This window comes from Canis lupus, chromosome 11 (assembly GCF_048164855.1).
Source record: "Canis lupus baileyi chromosome 11, mCanLup2.hap1, whole genome shotgun sequence".
Classification (NCBI taxonomy): Eukaryota; Metazoa; Chordata; class Mammalia; order Carnivora; family Canidae; genus Canis; species Canis lupus.
In genome coordinates this window covers 26,417,271-26,432,630 of record NC_132848.1, presented here as the reverse complement: position 1 = coordinate 26,432,630, position 15,360 = coordinate 26,417,271, and the positions used below count along the sequence as shown (strand labels likewise).

At 45.3% G+C, this 15,360-nt stretch overlaps 1 protein-coding gene across 2 annotated transcripts in view; it reads left to right on the top strand.

The window, feature by feature from the left end:
• The window catches only part of ACO2 (aconitase 2), a 56,219-nt gene that overhangs the window by 1,972 nt on the left and 38,887 nt on the right, over positions 1–15,360 (top strand). Inside the window, exon 1 of one of the 2 annotated variants that reach the window (XM_072843775.1) lies at positions 12,537–12,668. The exons of the other annotated variant lie outside the window; for it this stretch is intronic. Within the exon in view, the coding sequence (XP_072699876.1) occupies positions 12,552–12,668 (117 nt within the window). The 5' untranslated portion in view covers positions 12,537–12,551. Of the gene's footprint in view, positions 1–12,536; positions 12,669–15,360 lie in introns of those variants that run through there. 2 annotated transcript variants of the gene reach the window in all.

Genomic DNA, 15,360 nt, shown 5'->3' with positions numbered 1-15,360 from the left:
TCAGCTAAGGTGAACAACAGCAGTATACCACACTGCCTCCCTGTCTTAAGCCAGGCTGTCTTAAGTAATGGTCAGCTAACACTGTGCTCTGAGAACCTTGTAAATTTACTTACCTCTTTTGTGTTTGGCTACATTTGAGAAGTGATGGTCCTTCTGGTACTACCAGAACCCTGGCCTTGTGTTCAATTTATTCCTACCTCATTCACTGCATATTTATTGAGTACCCACTACTTGCTTTGAATACAATGATAGGCAAAGAAGACATTTCCCATTCTCTCTCTCTCTTTTTTTTTTTTTCATTTCCCATTCTCATGGAGCTTCTACTATATCCTAATATATTTTACTGCAGAGGGCCTCTGAGGTCTTTCTCAATCAAAATATTTTTCTTCTGCCCTTGGCTGGACCAAAGGTGAAGGTAAATAATACAGTGATAGCGATTACCACTACCACTAAGAGTAGCTAACATTTACCTTATTGTGTGCCAGTAATCTCACATGATCCTGTGAGATCAGACCTATCGGCTCTGTCTTAGAGACGAAGGATTAGAGAAGAAATACAGTATGATGGTTAAGAACATAGATTCTGGCATCACATTGTCTAGACTTGAAAGCTGACTCTAATACTCACTTTTGGGCAGGGTACTTGACTCCTCTGCCTTTTTCCTCACCTGTAAGATACAGATAAGGATAGTACATTTGGCTTATCTAATTACCATATTATAGGTGCAAACTATTTAGAACCCTGCCTGTACCTAGTTAGTGCTGTATAATTAAGTAAATTGAAATAAACTTGCCTAGGGCCTTATCAATTGTTAGCAGGTATAATTTGAATTTGTACCTTTTTGATTGCAGAGTCTGAGGTCCTAGCACCTGCATACTGCTTCCCTTTGACATCAAGACTCAGTCTATCAGCCAGGGTACCATTAATGCTTCATAACCTGAGAACAGATTTCCTTGAGTTGGAAGTGTTCCATTATTTAACAGTGCCTGTCACCAGCTGGTAACATTAGAAACAATGAAGAAAATGAGGGGAACATTTTGAAAATCCCCATTTACTCTCCGGTGTTTATTTTTTATTTGTGAGCTCATGACTCTGGGTGGTAGGTGTAAGGGGTTGGGCATTTACACATATGTTTCTTACGTCTTTGGTTTTGCCTTGACATACTGGGTTGCTGAGTTCTCATCATGTGGCCTTGGGGAAGTCCTGTAACCTTACGTGTAAATCTGAGATGGTATTTAACTACCAAAGGAGTCTGACAAATTTGGCAGAAGTTCTCTATAAAGTGCCATGTTAAAACAGAAAAACTCCCAACAACCTTGAGAATTATGAAACAGGTCATTCTGGTTACATGTCACTGTAGCAGCATCTCAGGTATCCTATAGGGAGCTATTGACTTGAGTAAATGAATGAATGATTGAACGGACGAGTAAATAAACTTCCAATCTAAAATTTGGGCAGAGGGAGTAGAGTCCCCATCTTGAGAACTAGGGGAGCACATTGTTGACTTTTCAACTTGCTGTTAACAAAATGTTCATTGAATGCTTTACATTGAATGTTCTACACCCTGCTAGTGCAATAGTGAACAAGAATAGTGAATCTTATATTGTAGTTCTGGGCAAACAGAAAATAAGTAGACAAAATCATAGCTACTAAGTACTACAAGGAAGGTAAAATAGGATCGTGTGGTAGAGAGGATAAGTGTGGAGCTGTGACATGGCTTTAACTGAAGTGGTTGGGGAAGGCCCTTCAGAAGAGGTGACATTTGAGCTGATACTTAAGTGATAAGAAGGCAGCCCTTAGATATATATATATTTTTAAAGATTTTATTTATTTGAGAGCGCGAGTATGAGGGAGAGGAGGGTCAGGTCAGACGGAAAGGGAGAAGCAGACTCCCTGCTGAGGAGGGAACCCAACACTGGGCTTGATCCCAGAACTGCTAGATTACGACCTAAGTCGAAGGCAGATGCTTAACTGACTGAGCCACTCAGGCGCCCTGGCCCTTCATTCAGTGTTTTGGGAAGAGAGACATTAAGTAGGAGCAGCATGTACACCTGATACAGGTATGAGCTTAGTGTGTTGAAGGTAAGAAATAAGGCCCGTGTTGGGGCACCTGGCTAGCTCAGTTGGTGGAGCATGTGACTATTGATCTTGGGGTTGTAGGTTCAAGCCCCATGTTGGGTGTAGAGATCACTTAAAAATAAAATCTAAAAAAAAAAAAAATAATGCCAGTGTGGCAGAGTGGTTGAAAGGAGAGGAAGGTCTGAGCAAGAGGTAGGAGCCAAGGTCATGTGGGCTTGAGTTTTACCCCAAGTGGAATGAAGATCCCCTGGAAGGTTTGTCCCCCAACCCCCACTGGAAGATTTAAGACAGTGAGTGACAGGATTTGATTTATGGTTAGAGAAAATCGATTGAGGGATGCCTGAGTGGCTCAGCGGTTGAGTGTCTGCCTTAGGCTCAAGGTGTGATCCCGGAGTTCGAGTCCCACATCGGGCTCCCTTCGAGGAGCCTGCTTCTCCCTTGCCTGTGTCTCTGCCTTCTCTCTGTGTCTCTCATGAATAAATAAATAAAATCTTTAAAAAAATCGTTTGGGGGATCCCTGGGTGGCGCAGCGGTTTGGCGCCTGCCTTTGGCCCAGGGCGCGATCCTGGAGACCCGGGATCGAATCCCACGTCGGGCTCCCAGTGCATGGAGCCTGCTTCTCCCTCTGCCTGTGTCTCTGCGCCCCTCTCTCTCTCTCTGTGACTATCATTAAAAAAAAAAAAAAAAAAAATCGTTTGGGTTGCTGGATAGATGATGGACCACAGGGGGACAAAAGGAGTTAGGGAGACCAATGGGGGCTATTGGAATCATCCAGGGAGTGGTGATGGTGTCTGGGACGAGGGTTCTGGTAGTGGAGATATTTTGAAGGCAGATGGGTTGGCCAGGGAGTGTGAGGGATAGAGAATAATTAAAGATGACTCCTAGGTTTGTGGCCTAAGCATTTGAGGGATGAGTGAACTTGTATTTGGATAGTACTTGTAACATAGCCAAAGTTTGTTTATAGATTTTTTTAATAGATTTTTTAAAAGATTTATTTGTTTATTCATGATAGAGAGAGGCGCAGAGACACAGGCAGAGGGAGAAGCAGGCTCCATGCGGGGAGCTCGACGTGGGACTCGATCCCAGGACTCCAGGATCGCGCCCTGGGCCAAAGGCAGGCGCTAAACCGATGAGCCACCCAGGGATCCCTTGTTTATAAATTTTAAAAAAAGATTTTATTTATGTATTTGGGAGAGAGAGAGCCTAAGGAGGGTGAGGGGCAGAAGGAGAAGCAGACTCCCCACTGAGCAGGGAGTTCGATTCGAGGTTCCATCCCCAGATTCCGGGATCATGACCTGAGCCAAAGGCAGACTTTAACCGACTGAGTCACCCAGGCACTCCTGTTGATAAATTCTTGATCCTAACATCAACTCTCAACAAGTACCTGTATTTCACAGGTGAGGAAGCTGGATGGGGTCAAGTGCCTTTCCCAGGGTCCCTCACCTGAGTATGAACATCATTTCAGCAACAAACCCTGTTCTTTCTGTCTGTGGCCTTTTTCTGGAACCTGATGCCTCCCAGAGGGCCATCTGGTTAGTACTTCAAGTGAGTGTTGATACTTGAGTGGTCTGTCTTTATTGGCTCCAGCTTTCTTTGACACACTTGTTTTTCCCTGTACTTGGTTTTGAAGGCAGTGGTAGGCTCTGGGCCTCTCAGAATGCAGGACAGGAGGGACTACGGGGAGGTTGCTTGCATTCTTTAAAAAGCAAAAGAATATCAGGACCCTGAGAGAGACCCTCTGCACCGACTTAGCTATCCCTATCTTTATCAATGGCTTCAAGCAAGATTTCAGCCCTCTGTGGCCCTCGGGTTACACCTCTGCAAAGCAGGATGATTAATTGCCACTTTCCCATTAAGAAAGGTCTTGAAGGCCTAATAATATCTGAAAAATTCTACAAGCTCTCAAACACTAAAAATTTGTGAATAGTTTTTGATATTGTAGAGATGGGCTCTTTTAAAAATTTTGTATTTATTTTGGTTTTTATTTAAATTTTAAAAGAATAAGCCCCCCAAAAATAAAAATAAAAGAATAAGCCCTTTCTAAAATTAAGAATAGGGGCAGATTTTTTTCCTCAGATTGTTTCCGAAAGAACTTGTAGGTGCTGTTCTTTCTTTAGCATTCTGCAACCTCGGTTTCTTCATCTTTAAATGGGCTTAGTATCATCTGCCTCCCAGGATAGTTGTATTAAGTAGGACTGTGTGTGTAAAGTACCCAGAGCAAATCTGGTGCAGGGTCCAGTCACCTGGTGAATGTTAGTCTCCATCCCCAGGCCTGGGGATGGGCTGCAGCCGCCATTGCCTTTTTATCCTGAGCTCTTAGGTTAAAAAAAAAAAAGACTGGCTCTAAGAAACCTTCTCGTTCCTCCCCTAATCTCCATGGACTTCGAGTATGTAGTAGTTCAGGAAAGCTTTTTGGATGCTGCTCTCAGAGTTGGGAGAAGAGGCGGAAGTGAATCTGTTGGCTTTCTGATTTTATTTTCGAAGTTGAAGGGCAACATTGGGAGAATAAGGTTTAGAATTACATTTGTAGTAGTATTCCCCCCCGCCTAAGATTTTGTTAATTTATTTGAGAGCGAGAGTATATAGGAGCGGGGCAGAGGGAGAAGCAGACTCCCCACTGAGCAGGGATTCCCAGGACCCCAAGATCATGACGTGACCTGAAGTCAGATGCTGAGGTACCCAGGTGCCCCACATTTGTAGTATTTTCATCATCGAAGTCGGGTACTGGGGGAAGTTGGGCCCACTGGGAGTATTTCTGCTTTCATCCTGAAGAGACTGAGACAGCTTCTGACTGGAAGCTTGAATTCTAGGGGCAGTTGCAGGAGGAACCCAAGAGGTCTCAGAAGCTCCTCTAACCTCCCATACTTTGGTGCTGTGTAGCTGGGTTCCTTCACCTTCTGCTGGACATTTGTGGTGTTCTTCTTGTTCACTGAGAGAGCTGTAGGTAGAGCTGGTTTAAGACAAGGGCCCTGCCTGTGGAAGGAAGGGCTTATATGCTGGTGAGGAGGCAGTCACTCCATAACTATAACATGCTGGCCTGAAGCAGGGAGGAAAGGGGTGTGCTGAGCCATTGAACTTGGCTGTTGTAGGGGTGTGTTTAGTGTGTGCCACACCATCGCTGCTGTTAGAGATACTAGTCACTGAACTAGGTCTTATTTTACAAAGACTACCTCCTTTATGCTTCACAGCACCCCTAAGAAGTAAGTTTCATTAGTTTGAGAACCAGAGAGGCTGAACGGCTTGTCTGAGGTCACAGCTAGCATGCAGCAGGGCAGGATCTTGAATGCAGATTTGTTTGATCACAGAACCCAGGTTTTTACCACTCAACCATACTGTTTCCCTAGAGTACTTCCCTGGAGGGTAGAGAGTAGAAAGTAGCCCTCTGTGGAGTAGGCTGGATATAGGGGACACAGTTCACTTGGCTCCTTGCCTTGTTGGGATGCATGTTTATTTGGAGCCTTGATTGCCTCCTGCCCCAAATACCAGCCAAACTTGAGAGGGATAGGCTAGCAGGGTGAGTCCCACAGAGGCAGCTTTATTTTTGCCTGAGCTCTGGGTCAGCCTCACAGGCTACCCATTGAAGACGTCCTTCCTAAGCGTGGTAGTGTAGAGCTGTTGCCCTGCGGGCTGGAGCAGGACTCAGGATTTGTATGCAGTTCACAGTGTGCCTGGAGTCCTGCCACTGACACCAGCAGCAAAGGACAAGTAGGCAGATGAGTGAATCTTCAAGCAGTTCCTTAAAGGACGCCTTCCCCCCCCACCCCCCCCACCTTGGAGCCCATTTAGAGATTGCGACTTGGAGAGACACAGCTGCCTGCCCCCTTCCCAAGCCTCTGAAAAGAACTGCACCACCTTTTGTGCCTGCCAGTTGCATAGCAACCAGACTAGCGGATTGCCTCCTGGTGGGAGAGAATTGTTTAGCTTTGGATTCTTGGGAGAGGTGCCAGGCATCACCTCCCAGGGGTGGGAGAGAATTGTTCCAAGAAGCAGAGGTGTGGGAAGATGCTGCTTCTTAGGAGGGTGCTGACTGACAGGCATTCCTGTCTGACCCATCTAGCCAAACCCTGCCTGAGGCTTCCCTACTGGGAACAGCTAACAGCTCTGAGCCTGAAGGCTGCTGAGGGTCATGGTCAGAGGAATCAGGGGTCTTACTCTGATCTTGAGGTCATCATGCTGGTGAAAGGGGCTGCCTCAGAAGGTAGTCTGTCCCTCACCTCTGGGCACAGGTTGGATGGCTCCATATGAGGCATGCCAGGGCAGCACCAGAGGATAGATGGACCTTTTCAGTTCAAAGATCTGCCACCTTGGTGCTTGGGACCTGCTCTGGTTTTTGTGAGTTAGGAAAGGGGTAGAGGGCATGATGGAAAATAGCACCCTGTAGTCCTTTCTGTAACACACAGGCAGACAGTGTGTTAGTAGCAACTTGGCCCCCAGGAGAGCTGAGTGAGTAGTAGCAACTTACATTTATTGAATGCCTGTCAGGAATCTAGACTGAGCTCTGTGCTTTTTGTATGTTTTTTTCCTTAAAGAATGCAGTATATTCATTAAAAACTCTTTTTTTCCATTCTAGTCCCTAAGGGCAAGCAGAGATAGGAATTTTGTGTTTTATCATTTTAGATTTTTTTCTGCATTTACAAGCAATACAGTCTTTGTAATCCTCATAAAAAATCTCTGTTCTTTTACCCCCATTTTTTAGAACAGGAAACTGAGGCTCAGAGAGATGAAAAATACTGTCTGAGGTCCCATAGGTGGAGGAGCTGAGATTGAGATTGTAAGCCAGATCCATCCAGCTCTAGAGTGGATGCCCTCTCTTTGACTTGATGGATTGGAGTGTTTCCACAATGGTACTTGACAGGTCCGAATGTGGCTGGTGAATTCTTTGTTGCTGAAGCAGCTGCCTCAAGAGATGAGGCCTCCTCCAGGAGCCCAGCCTGTTTGGACAGCCCAGCCACTTCTGCTGCTTGGCTTGTTCCAAGTTCTGGTGCTCACTGACACGTGGCTCTCTCAGGCAGTGCTGGCATGTGCCATGCCTTGCAGGATGGCCAAGAGGTCAGATTGGACTCCTGCTCAAGAATATGTCAGTCCCTTTGATTTGGACTGTTCTCTCAATACAAGTGGTCCCAAGGAGAGACTTCTGTCCTTTGGGAACAGAACGTAGCTGGTCTGTAGCATGTCTGACTTAGGGCAGTTGGGAAGGCCAGAGTTCCGAGGGGTGCAGGGGTGCGCATATAACACGCCCCAGGGTGGATCCCTTTTCCATAAGCTTTGCCGCAGCTAGCTCAGCACCTCTGCTACAGGTGCATGAATTTGAAAGCATGAAGAAGAGGCTTGTGTTCAAATTATGGCTCTGCCTTTATCTCTTTTCATCACCAAATATTTCTTGAACTTCTGAGTGTCAGATATTGTTCTAGGCTGAGTATGCATGGTAACGTGACTAGACAGGTTTTCTGCCTTAAGGGAGCTTATGCTTTAGTGGTATTTACTTTCTCATTTGCCTGGTTCTCCCATTTTCTCATCTAAACAAGGGACAAGCTGACCTGTAGTAATCCCTCTTGGCACATTTGTTGGGAAGGTGACATAAGATAATTGTTACCTTGCCTGGCATGATTTTGTTTTGTTTGTTCTGTTTCATTTCTTGCCAGGCTCCCCCGTGGGGGTCCATTTTGAGTATGTTTCCTCTTTCAGAATTTGTTCTGTGTCAGTAAACACAGGATCAGCGGAACCTCCCTTACCCCTTGGAGCCTTGGAGATTTTTTTTTTAAGATTTTATTTTATTTATTCATGAAAGACACACACAGAGGCAGAGACATAGGCAGAGGGAGAAACAGGCTCCGTGCAGGGAGCCTGATGGTGGGACTCAATCCCAGAACTCCAAGATCACACCCTGAGCCAAAGACAGACACTCAACCACTGAGCCACCCAGGCTTCCCAAGCCCTGGAGATTTGGATCTCATTCAGTAAGGGAGGGGGCCCTACTAACACCCAGGAGCCAGACTCTACCAAAGGCACTTTGGTTCAGTGGTTGGAACTAAGAGCTCCCCCATCCCTCCTGTCCCTCCACTGAGAGCTGAGCCTTCCTGGCTGTTGGAGGCTGGGAGATACCCTTTTTTTTTCTCCTAAAGATTTTATTCATTTATTCATCAGAGACACAGAGAGAGGCAGAGACACAGGCAGAGGGCAAAGCAGGCTCTCTGTGGGGAGCCTGATGTGGGACTTGATCCCAGGACCCCAGGATCATGATCTGAGCCGAAGGCAGACACTCAACCACTGAGCCACCTAGGTGCTCAGGAGACACCTTCTGTAGCACAGTGAGTAGAATGTGGGCTCTAAGGCAGCCCCGGTGGCCCAGCAGTTTAGCGCCGCCTTCTGCCCAGGGCGTGATCTTGGAGACCCGGGATCGAGTCCCACGTTGGGCTCCCTGTGTGGAGCCTGCTTCTCCCTCTGCTTGTGTCTCTGCCTCTCTGTTTCTCTCATGAATAAATAAATAAAATCTTTAAAAAAAAAGAAAAGAAAAGAATGTGGGTTCTATAGGTTCCTAGCGGTGTGACCTTGGGCACGCCACTTCCTGTCTCTGGGCCTCTGCATCTTCAGGGCATTTAAAGCGGCTGAGCTTTGTACAGCTGCAGCAAGGTATGGAGTAGCTGGCACAGAGCAGGGTGACATCTAACAGCTATTTACTCCAAAACAGATCTGTGGGCGACTCCCACCCTTGTATAAAGTTAGGGAGCTGTTTTGTAGCAGAGGAAATGCTGTGTGGATGCTTAGATTATTAAAGACACAATGAGAGTTTTCAAGGATTTGAAAGGCTAAAGTATGGAAAACTGACTAGGCTCATTTGATCTGGTTCCAAAGGGCAGGGCTATGGGATGCCTGGGTGGCTCAGTGGTTGAGCATCTGCCTTTGGCTTAGAGCGTGATCGATCCCAGGGTCCTGGGATCAAGTCCTGCATTGGGCTTCCCACAGGGAGCCTGCTTCTCCCTCTCTGTGTCTCTCATGAAAAAATAAAATCTTTAAAACAACAATGACAGGGATCCCTGGGTGGCGCAGCGGTTTGGCGCCTGCCTTTGGCCCAGGGCGCGATCCTGGAGACCCGGGATCGAATCCCACATCGGGCTCCCGGTGCATGGAGCCTGCTTCTCCCTCTGCCTGTGTCTCTGCCTCTCTCTCTCTCTCTCTCTCTCTGTGACTGTCATGAATAAATAAATAAAATCTTTAAAAAAAAAAAAAAAAAACAACAATGACAGTCAGGGCTAGGAAGTGAGGCCTGTCGTGTGTCAGGCAGTGGACTGGGTACTTTCTCATAGGTGGTCTCTCTGAGCCCTCACTTGGGCCTGGGAAGGTTATCCCCACTTAGGGAAGATAAGGCAATATTTAGATGCTAAATACAGCTGCAGGAGGTTACACAGCTTGTTGGAGGCAGTCTCCAGTGCTGGAATCTGTGTTCTGATGTGACTGAGGCATGTTTCAGTTCAGTATAAGAAGCATTTGTTGTGGTTGGAAAGTATTAGAACTGTCCAGGAGTAAAATAGGCTTTCTGGAAGGAACTGAGCTTCCTGGCCCCATCCTGTTGAATGAGGAGCTTAGGGAGGGTGCCGAAGAGAGGTTTCTGCTCAGTCCTGCTCTAGGTTCCTTTGTTCCAGAGGAAGTGGAGGATGAGGGCTTAGTGAAAGTACCCCGTGTAGATAAGGGCCTGGTGTGTACCTGTGAGAATTTCAGAAGACCTGAGACTTGGGCTCAGGCATGGGAAACAATTTTCATGTTTCCTAGTTGTTGCAACATCTGGGTTGGTAGGCCTTACAAGGGATCTCAGGGATGTTTCTGGGTCCCAGGGCCAGGTTGAACTGAGCGTGAAGTATATTTTGCTTTTGGATTTAGGAAACAAAAACATCCTAGTAGGTTGGTTGGTTGGTTGGTTGGTTATTTATTTATTTATTTATTTATTTATTTATTTCTAATAGGTTAGTATTTTTTAAAGAATTTATTTATTTATTTATTCATGAGAGAGATACACAGAGAGGCAGAGACACAGGCAGAGGGAGAAGCACGCTCCATACAGGAAGCCCGATGTGGGACTCAATCCTGGGACCCCAGGATCATGTCCCTGGCCGAAGGCAGGCGCTAAACTGCTGAGCCACCCAGGGATCCCCCTAGTAGGTTTTTTTTTTTTTTTTTTAATATGCCCACAAATCACCATCCTTCTTTAAATAATATTGATCCAGACTATTTTTCCTCAACCACAGTGGTTAGCGTATTATAGGACTCAGTAATGTCTGTTTTTAAGGTTAATTTCTTAACTCTTTTTCTTGTTTATGAAAGTAATTTGCCCATTATAGGAAACTTGGAAAATACAGAGGTATAGAGAGCATATCATAAAAGTTACCTATAATTATCTGTAATACCCCACCTTTAACCAGAGATAACTACTGTTAATATTCTGGTGTATTTCCTTCCAGTGTTTTTAAATTTTTATAATCCAGATTAAAAACATGTACAAGGGCAGCCCCGGTGGCGCAGCGGTTTAGCGCCGCCTGCAGCCCAGGGCATGATCCTGGAGACCTGGGATCGAGTCCCACGTCGGGCTCTTTGTATGATGCCTGCTTCTCCCTCTGCCTGTGTCTCTGCTTCTCTCTCTGTCTCTGTGACTATCATAAATAAATAAAAATAAAAAAAAATAAAAACACAATAATACATGTATTTATAATCATAAAAGTAACAAGACATTCTTATAAGTATTTGAACAGTTTTTTTTTAAAGATTTTATTTATTTATTCATGATAGACATAGAGAGAGAGAGGTAGAGACACAGGCAGAGGGAGAAGCAGGCTCCATGCCGGGAGCCTGACGCGGGACTCGATCCCGGGACACCAGGACTATGCCCTGGGCCAAAGGCAGGCGCTGAACCGCTGAGCCACCCAGGGATCCCCCCCTTGAACACTTTTTTAAGTAATCTCCACACCCAATGTGGGGCTCGAACTCAGAACCCAGAGATCAAGAGTTGCATGTTCCACCAACTGAGCCAGTCAGGCTCTTGATAAAGCTAAAATCTGGGGAGCCTAGGTGGCTCAAATGATTAGGTGTTTGCCTTCTGCTCAGGTCATCTCTAATTGAGCCCTGCATTGGAATCCCTGCTCTGTGGGAAGCCTGCTGCTTCTCCTTCTGCAGCTCCCCCTCTTTGTGCATTCTCGTTCTCTCTCTCAGATAAAATCTTAAAAATAAAAAAAGCTAAAATCTTTCTTTTCTACCACACTTTTTTTTTTTTTTTTTTTTTAAAGATTTTATTCATGAGAGGCAGAGGGAGAAGCAGGCTCCCTTGGGAAACCTGATGTGGGACTTGATCTCAGGACCCCAGGATCATGACCTGAGCCAAAGGCAGACGCTCAACCACTGAGCCCCCAGGTGCCCCTCTACCAGACCTTTCTTAAATTTACCTCCAGAAGTAACAGCAGATCAAGCTATGTCCTCTTATTTATTTATTTATTTTTTAATTTTTATTTATTTATGATAGTCACACACAGAGAGAGAGAGAGAGAGGCAGAGACACAGGCAGAGGGAGAAGCAGGCTCCATGCACCGGGAGCCCGATGTGGGATTCGATCCCGGGTTTCCAGGATCGCGCCCTGGGCCAAAGGCAGGCGCCAAACCGCTGCGCCACCCAGGGATCCCGCTATGTCCTCTTAGATCCATTTCTGTGAACATGTAGTGCAGACAGTGTTAAAGCAGTAGGTTGTGTGTTTTATCTGTAACTTAATAGCGAATCTCAAGAGAGGTTTGTTTGTTTTAAGATTTTATTTATTTATTCATGAGAGAGAGACAGGCAGAGACACAGGCAGGAGAAGCAGGCTCCACGCAGGGAACCCGATGTGGGACTTGATCCCGGGTCTCCAGGATCACACCCAGGATTGAAGGTGGCGCTAAACCACTGAGCCACTCAGCCACCCTGGCTGCCCTCAAGAGTTTTTCCTGAAGTGTTTATAGTGTTCCACAAAATGGATAAAATGTAACTTAAAAAAACATGTTTCTAATTTTTTAAAGATTTTATTTTGAAGTAATCCTCCACCCAATGTGGGGCTCCAACTCAACTGTCCTGCGATCAGGAGTCACATGCTCCACCAACTGAGCCAGCCAGGCCCCATAGGTTGTTTTTAGTTTTTTAAATATTTTGTTTAATGGTGCATTGAGCATTCTCGTAGCTCCTCCTTGTGTGTATGCATGGTATATGGGGAAAGTTCCAACTTGCTCAGTCACAAGTGTACTGAGTTTTAGCAGCTGTTGGCCACTTCCCACCAAGAAGACTTTACTGGTGTTCTTTAATAGTGAAATTCAAGGTTATTGTTTCCTCCAAATCCTTACCAGTGCTTTATGTTGTAAATCTTTGAGAGTTTTGCCAATTACTTTTGTATAATGAAGGTGGAAGAAAGCGGTCATGTTCTTCTTCTTTTTTTTTTTTTTTTTTTAAGATTTATTTATTTATTCATGATAGACATAGAGAGAGAGAGGCAGAGACACAGGAGGAGGGAGAAGCAGGCTCCATGCCAGGAGCCCGATGTGGGACTCGATCCTGGGATTCCAAGATCGCGCCCTGGGCCAAAGGTAGGTGCCAAACCACTGAGCCACCCAGGGATCCCCGTCATGTTCTTTAAAAAAAAAAAAAAATTTGCCTTCATTCTTCTGCTTTTTAACAATCCAAAGTGGACTGCCAGTTGTAGGAAACAGTGTGGTGCTTAGAAAAATGATTTCTATTTCTTTAAAAAGATTTTTCTCATCCTAAAGCTAATGTATATGGACAGTATTATAGGTCCACACTAACGTACATTTAAAAGTTAAAAAAAATTTTTTTAAGATTTTATTTATTCATGAGAGACACATACAGAGGCAGAGACATAGGCAGAGAGAGAGAAGCAGGCTCCATGAGGGAGCCCGATGTGGGACTCGATCCTGGGACTCCAGGATCACGCCCTAGGCCGAAGGTAGGCCTCAACCACTGAGCCACCCAGGCATCCCAAAATGTTCAAATATTTCCATAATTTCACCCTACAGGGGAGAGCTGCTATTAAGTTTGGCAGTTATTCCACTTTGATTTTGTTTGGCTTCTTTAATTCATTTGTGTCTAGATCAATACTTAGAATTGCCAGGAGATACTCAGAAGGGTTGAGTGTTTGAGCTTTAGAGCTCAAGTTGTGCTTGAATGCTGGTGCTGTTCACTCCCTGTGAGACCTCCGGCAAGTTGCCACCCTTCTGCAGCCTCAATTTCCTCATCTGTTAAATGGAGCTCATATTTTACAAGAGGGCTCTTCATCCAACTAAAGTACTTAGAGTTTGGCACTCAGTGGGAAGTATTAAATATTACTAATAAAGGTCTTTGCTTAGAAACCCCAGCCATGACACCTGTTCATTGTGGGTTATAGGTGTGGGTACTGTGGTGCCAGGGACTGTGAGGAGAGGTAGATTTGGCATGGAATGAGTGTTTCCTGCCTCTCTTGGAGTCACTGTGTATTAAATACACTGGGTACCTGGCGTTGGCCAGGAAGTCTGGTGGGAGGGAAAGTGGTAGTGGTAGATATCCCCAGGATGAGCTTCAAGGAGTCTGTAAAATTGTATTTTATGTGTTTTGTAAATTTTCTTTTTTTTTTAATATTTTTTAATTTTTATTTATTTATGATAGTTAGAGAGAGGCAGAGACACAGGCAGAGGGAGAAGCAGGCTCCATGCACCAGGAGCCCGATGTGGGATTCGATCCCGGGTCTCCAGGATCGCGCCCTGGGCCAAAGGCAGGCGCCAAACCGCTGCGCCACCCAGGGATCCCCTGTAAATTTTCTTCATGAAATGTGGCCTACTCTTTAAAATGGCTGGAAAAACTCTCGTAAATTTTTAAAAAATCTACTTGTAGCATTTTACGTAATAATTGCTATTTGAGGGGGGAACCCATTCATATCCTTTCTTAGCTTCCATAATACTCCAGCTATTATTCCTTTTTTTCCAAATGAGGAAACTGGGTTCAAGGTGAAGCCTGCTTGAGATCACACAGCTAGTAAATGGTAGAACTGGCCTTTGGAGCTAGAGCTAAGTTCTTTTCACTGTGTGCTTATAAACCACGGGTTATAATTCAAGTTATAGGATAGTGAACCACACCCAGCCTGACCTTCCACCATTTCCCGCTTTGTCTGTTATATCTTCCCATTCTGAGTGCTTAATAGCTTTTACACGCTTGACTTGATCATTCTGTATCTTTTTACATACTGTCTGTCCTTTTTGAGTGCCTTGTAGACTCCTGTTATCCTCCCCACAGCCCTGCTCTGTGAAACCCTGTCCTAGCATCCCAAGTGGAGTTCATTATTGCTCCCTCTGCAGCACGCTTGCCTCTGGTATGTGCTTCCTTTTTGGCATAGGTGACAGTTGGTTGCATTTACATGCTGATCTTGGTCAGACTAAGTATATTAACTTAGGGACTTTCTCTTCTTGGTATCTATTTCCTATTGTTTGGCACATAATTGGTGTTACAGTGTTAAAATGCATACAGACCTCCTTCCTAGGAAAGAAGTTACACGATAAGCCACCATCAACCTATTCTCCCTTTGCCCCTGTTGAATGCATTATCTACTTAGCAGCCATAGTGATTTTTTTTTTATTTTTTTTTTCATGCAAATATGGTCCAGTCACAATCCTGCTTAAACCTTCTGTGGCTTCCCACTGCTTTTAGGATCAAGTTAAACATTTAACATGTCCTACCATAAAGGTCACACACACTTACAAGACATGGTCAAGGCCTTGGATCAGTAAAGGTACAATGAGGCACTCATATACAGATAGTTCATGACTGACACAGACAAGAAGAACAAGCTGAAGGTGCCAGCTCCCTGGGTCCTGGTCCCACACACCAAAATGGACAACATTAAAGCAAAAGATGCTGATGACTGCACACAAGTTGTGGGTGTGCTGTTTCAACTCAGCGGGTTTACATTCTGCAGCTCAGGTCTGCAAGATGTGGAGCAGAAAGCTTTCATACCTCATCAGATTCTGGGAGACAGGAGAAACTGTCTCATGACAGCTTCCCAGAGGAGATAAGGAAGCAAGTGGGAGATGGCCTCACAGCAGCTCCTCTAGAGGCCTCCCATCTAGTGTTCCAGGAGGATCACAAGGTGTTCTGGCAAGACTCAGAGGAGCTGTTGTCCCATGTTGCTAGGGTACTTTTCTCCTAGGGTACTTTTTTCTTCCTATAAGGTCCCTCATGATACCTGGCTCCTTTTTACCTCTTAGCCTTATTTTCTGCCATTCCTGCTGCACT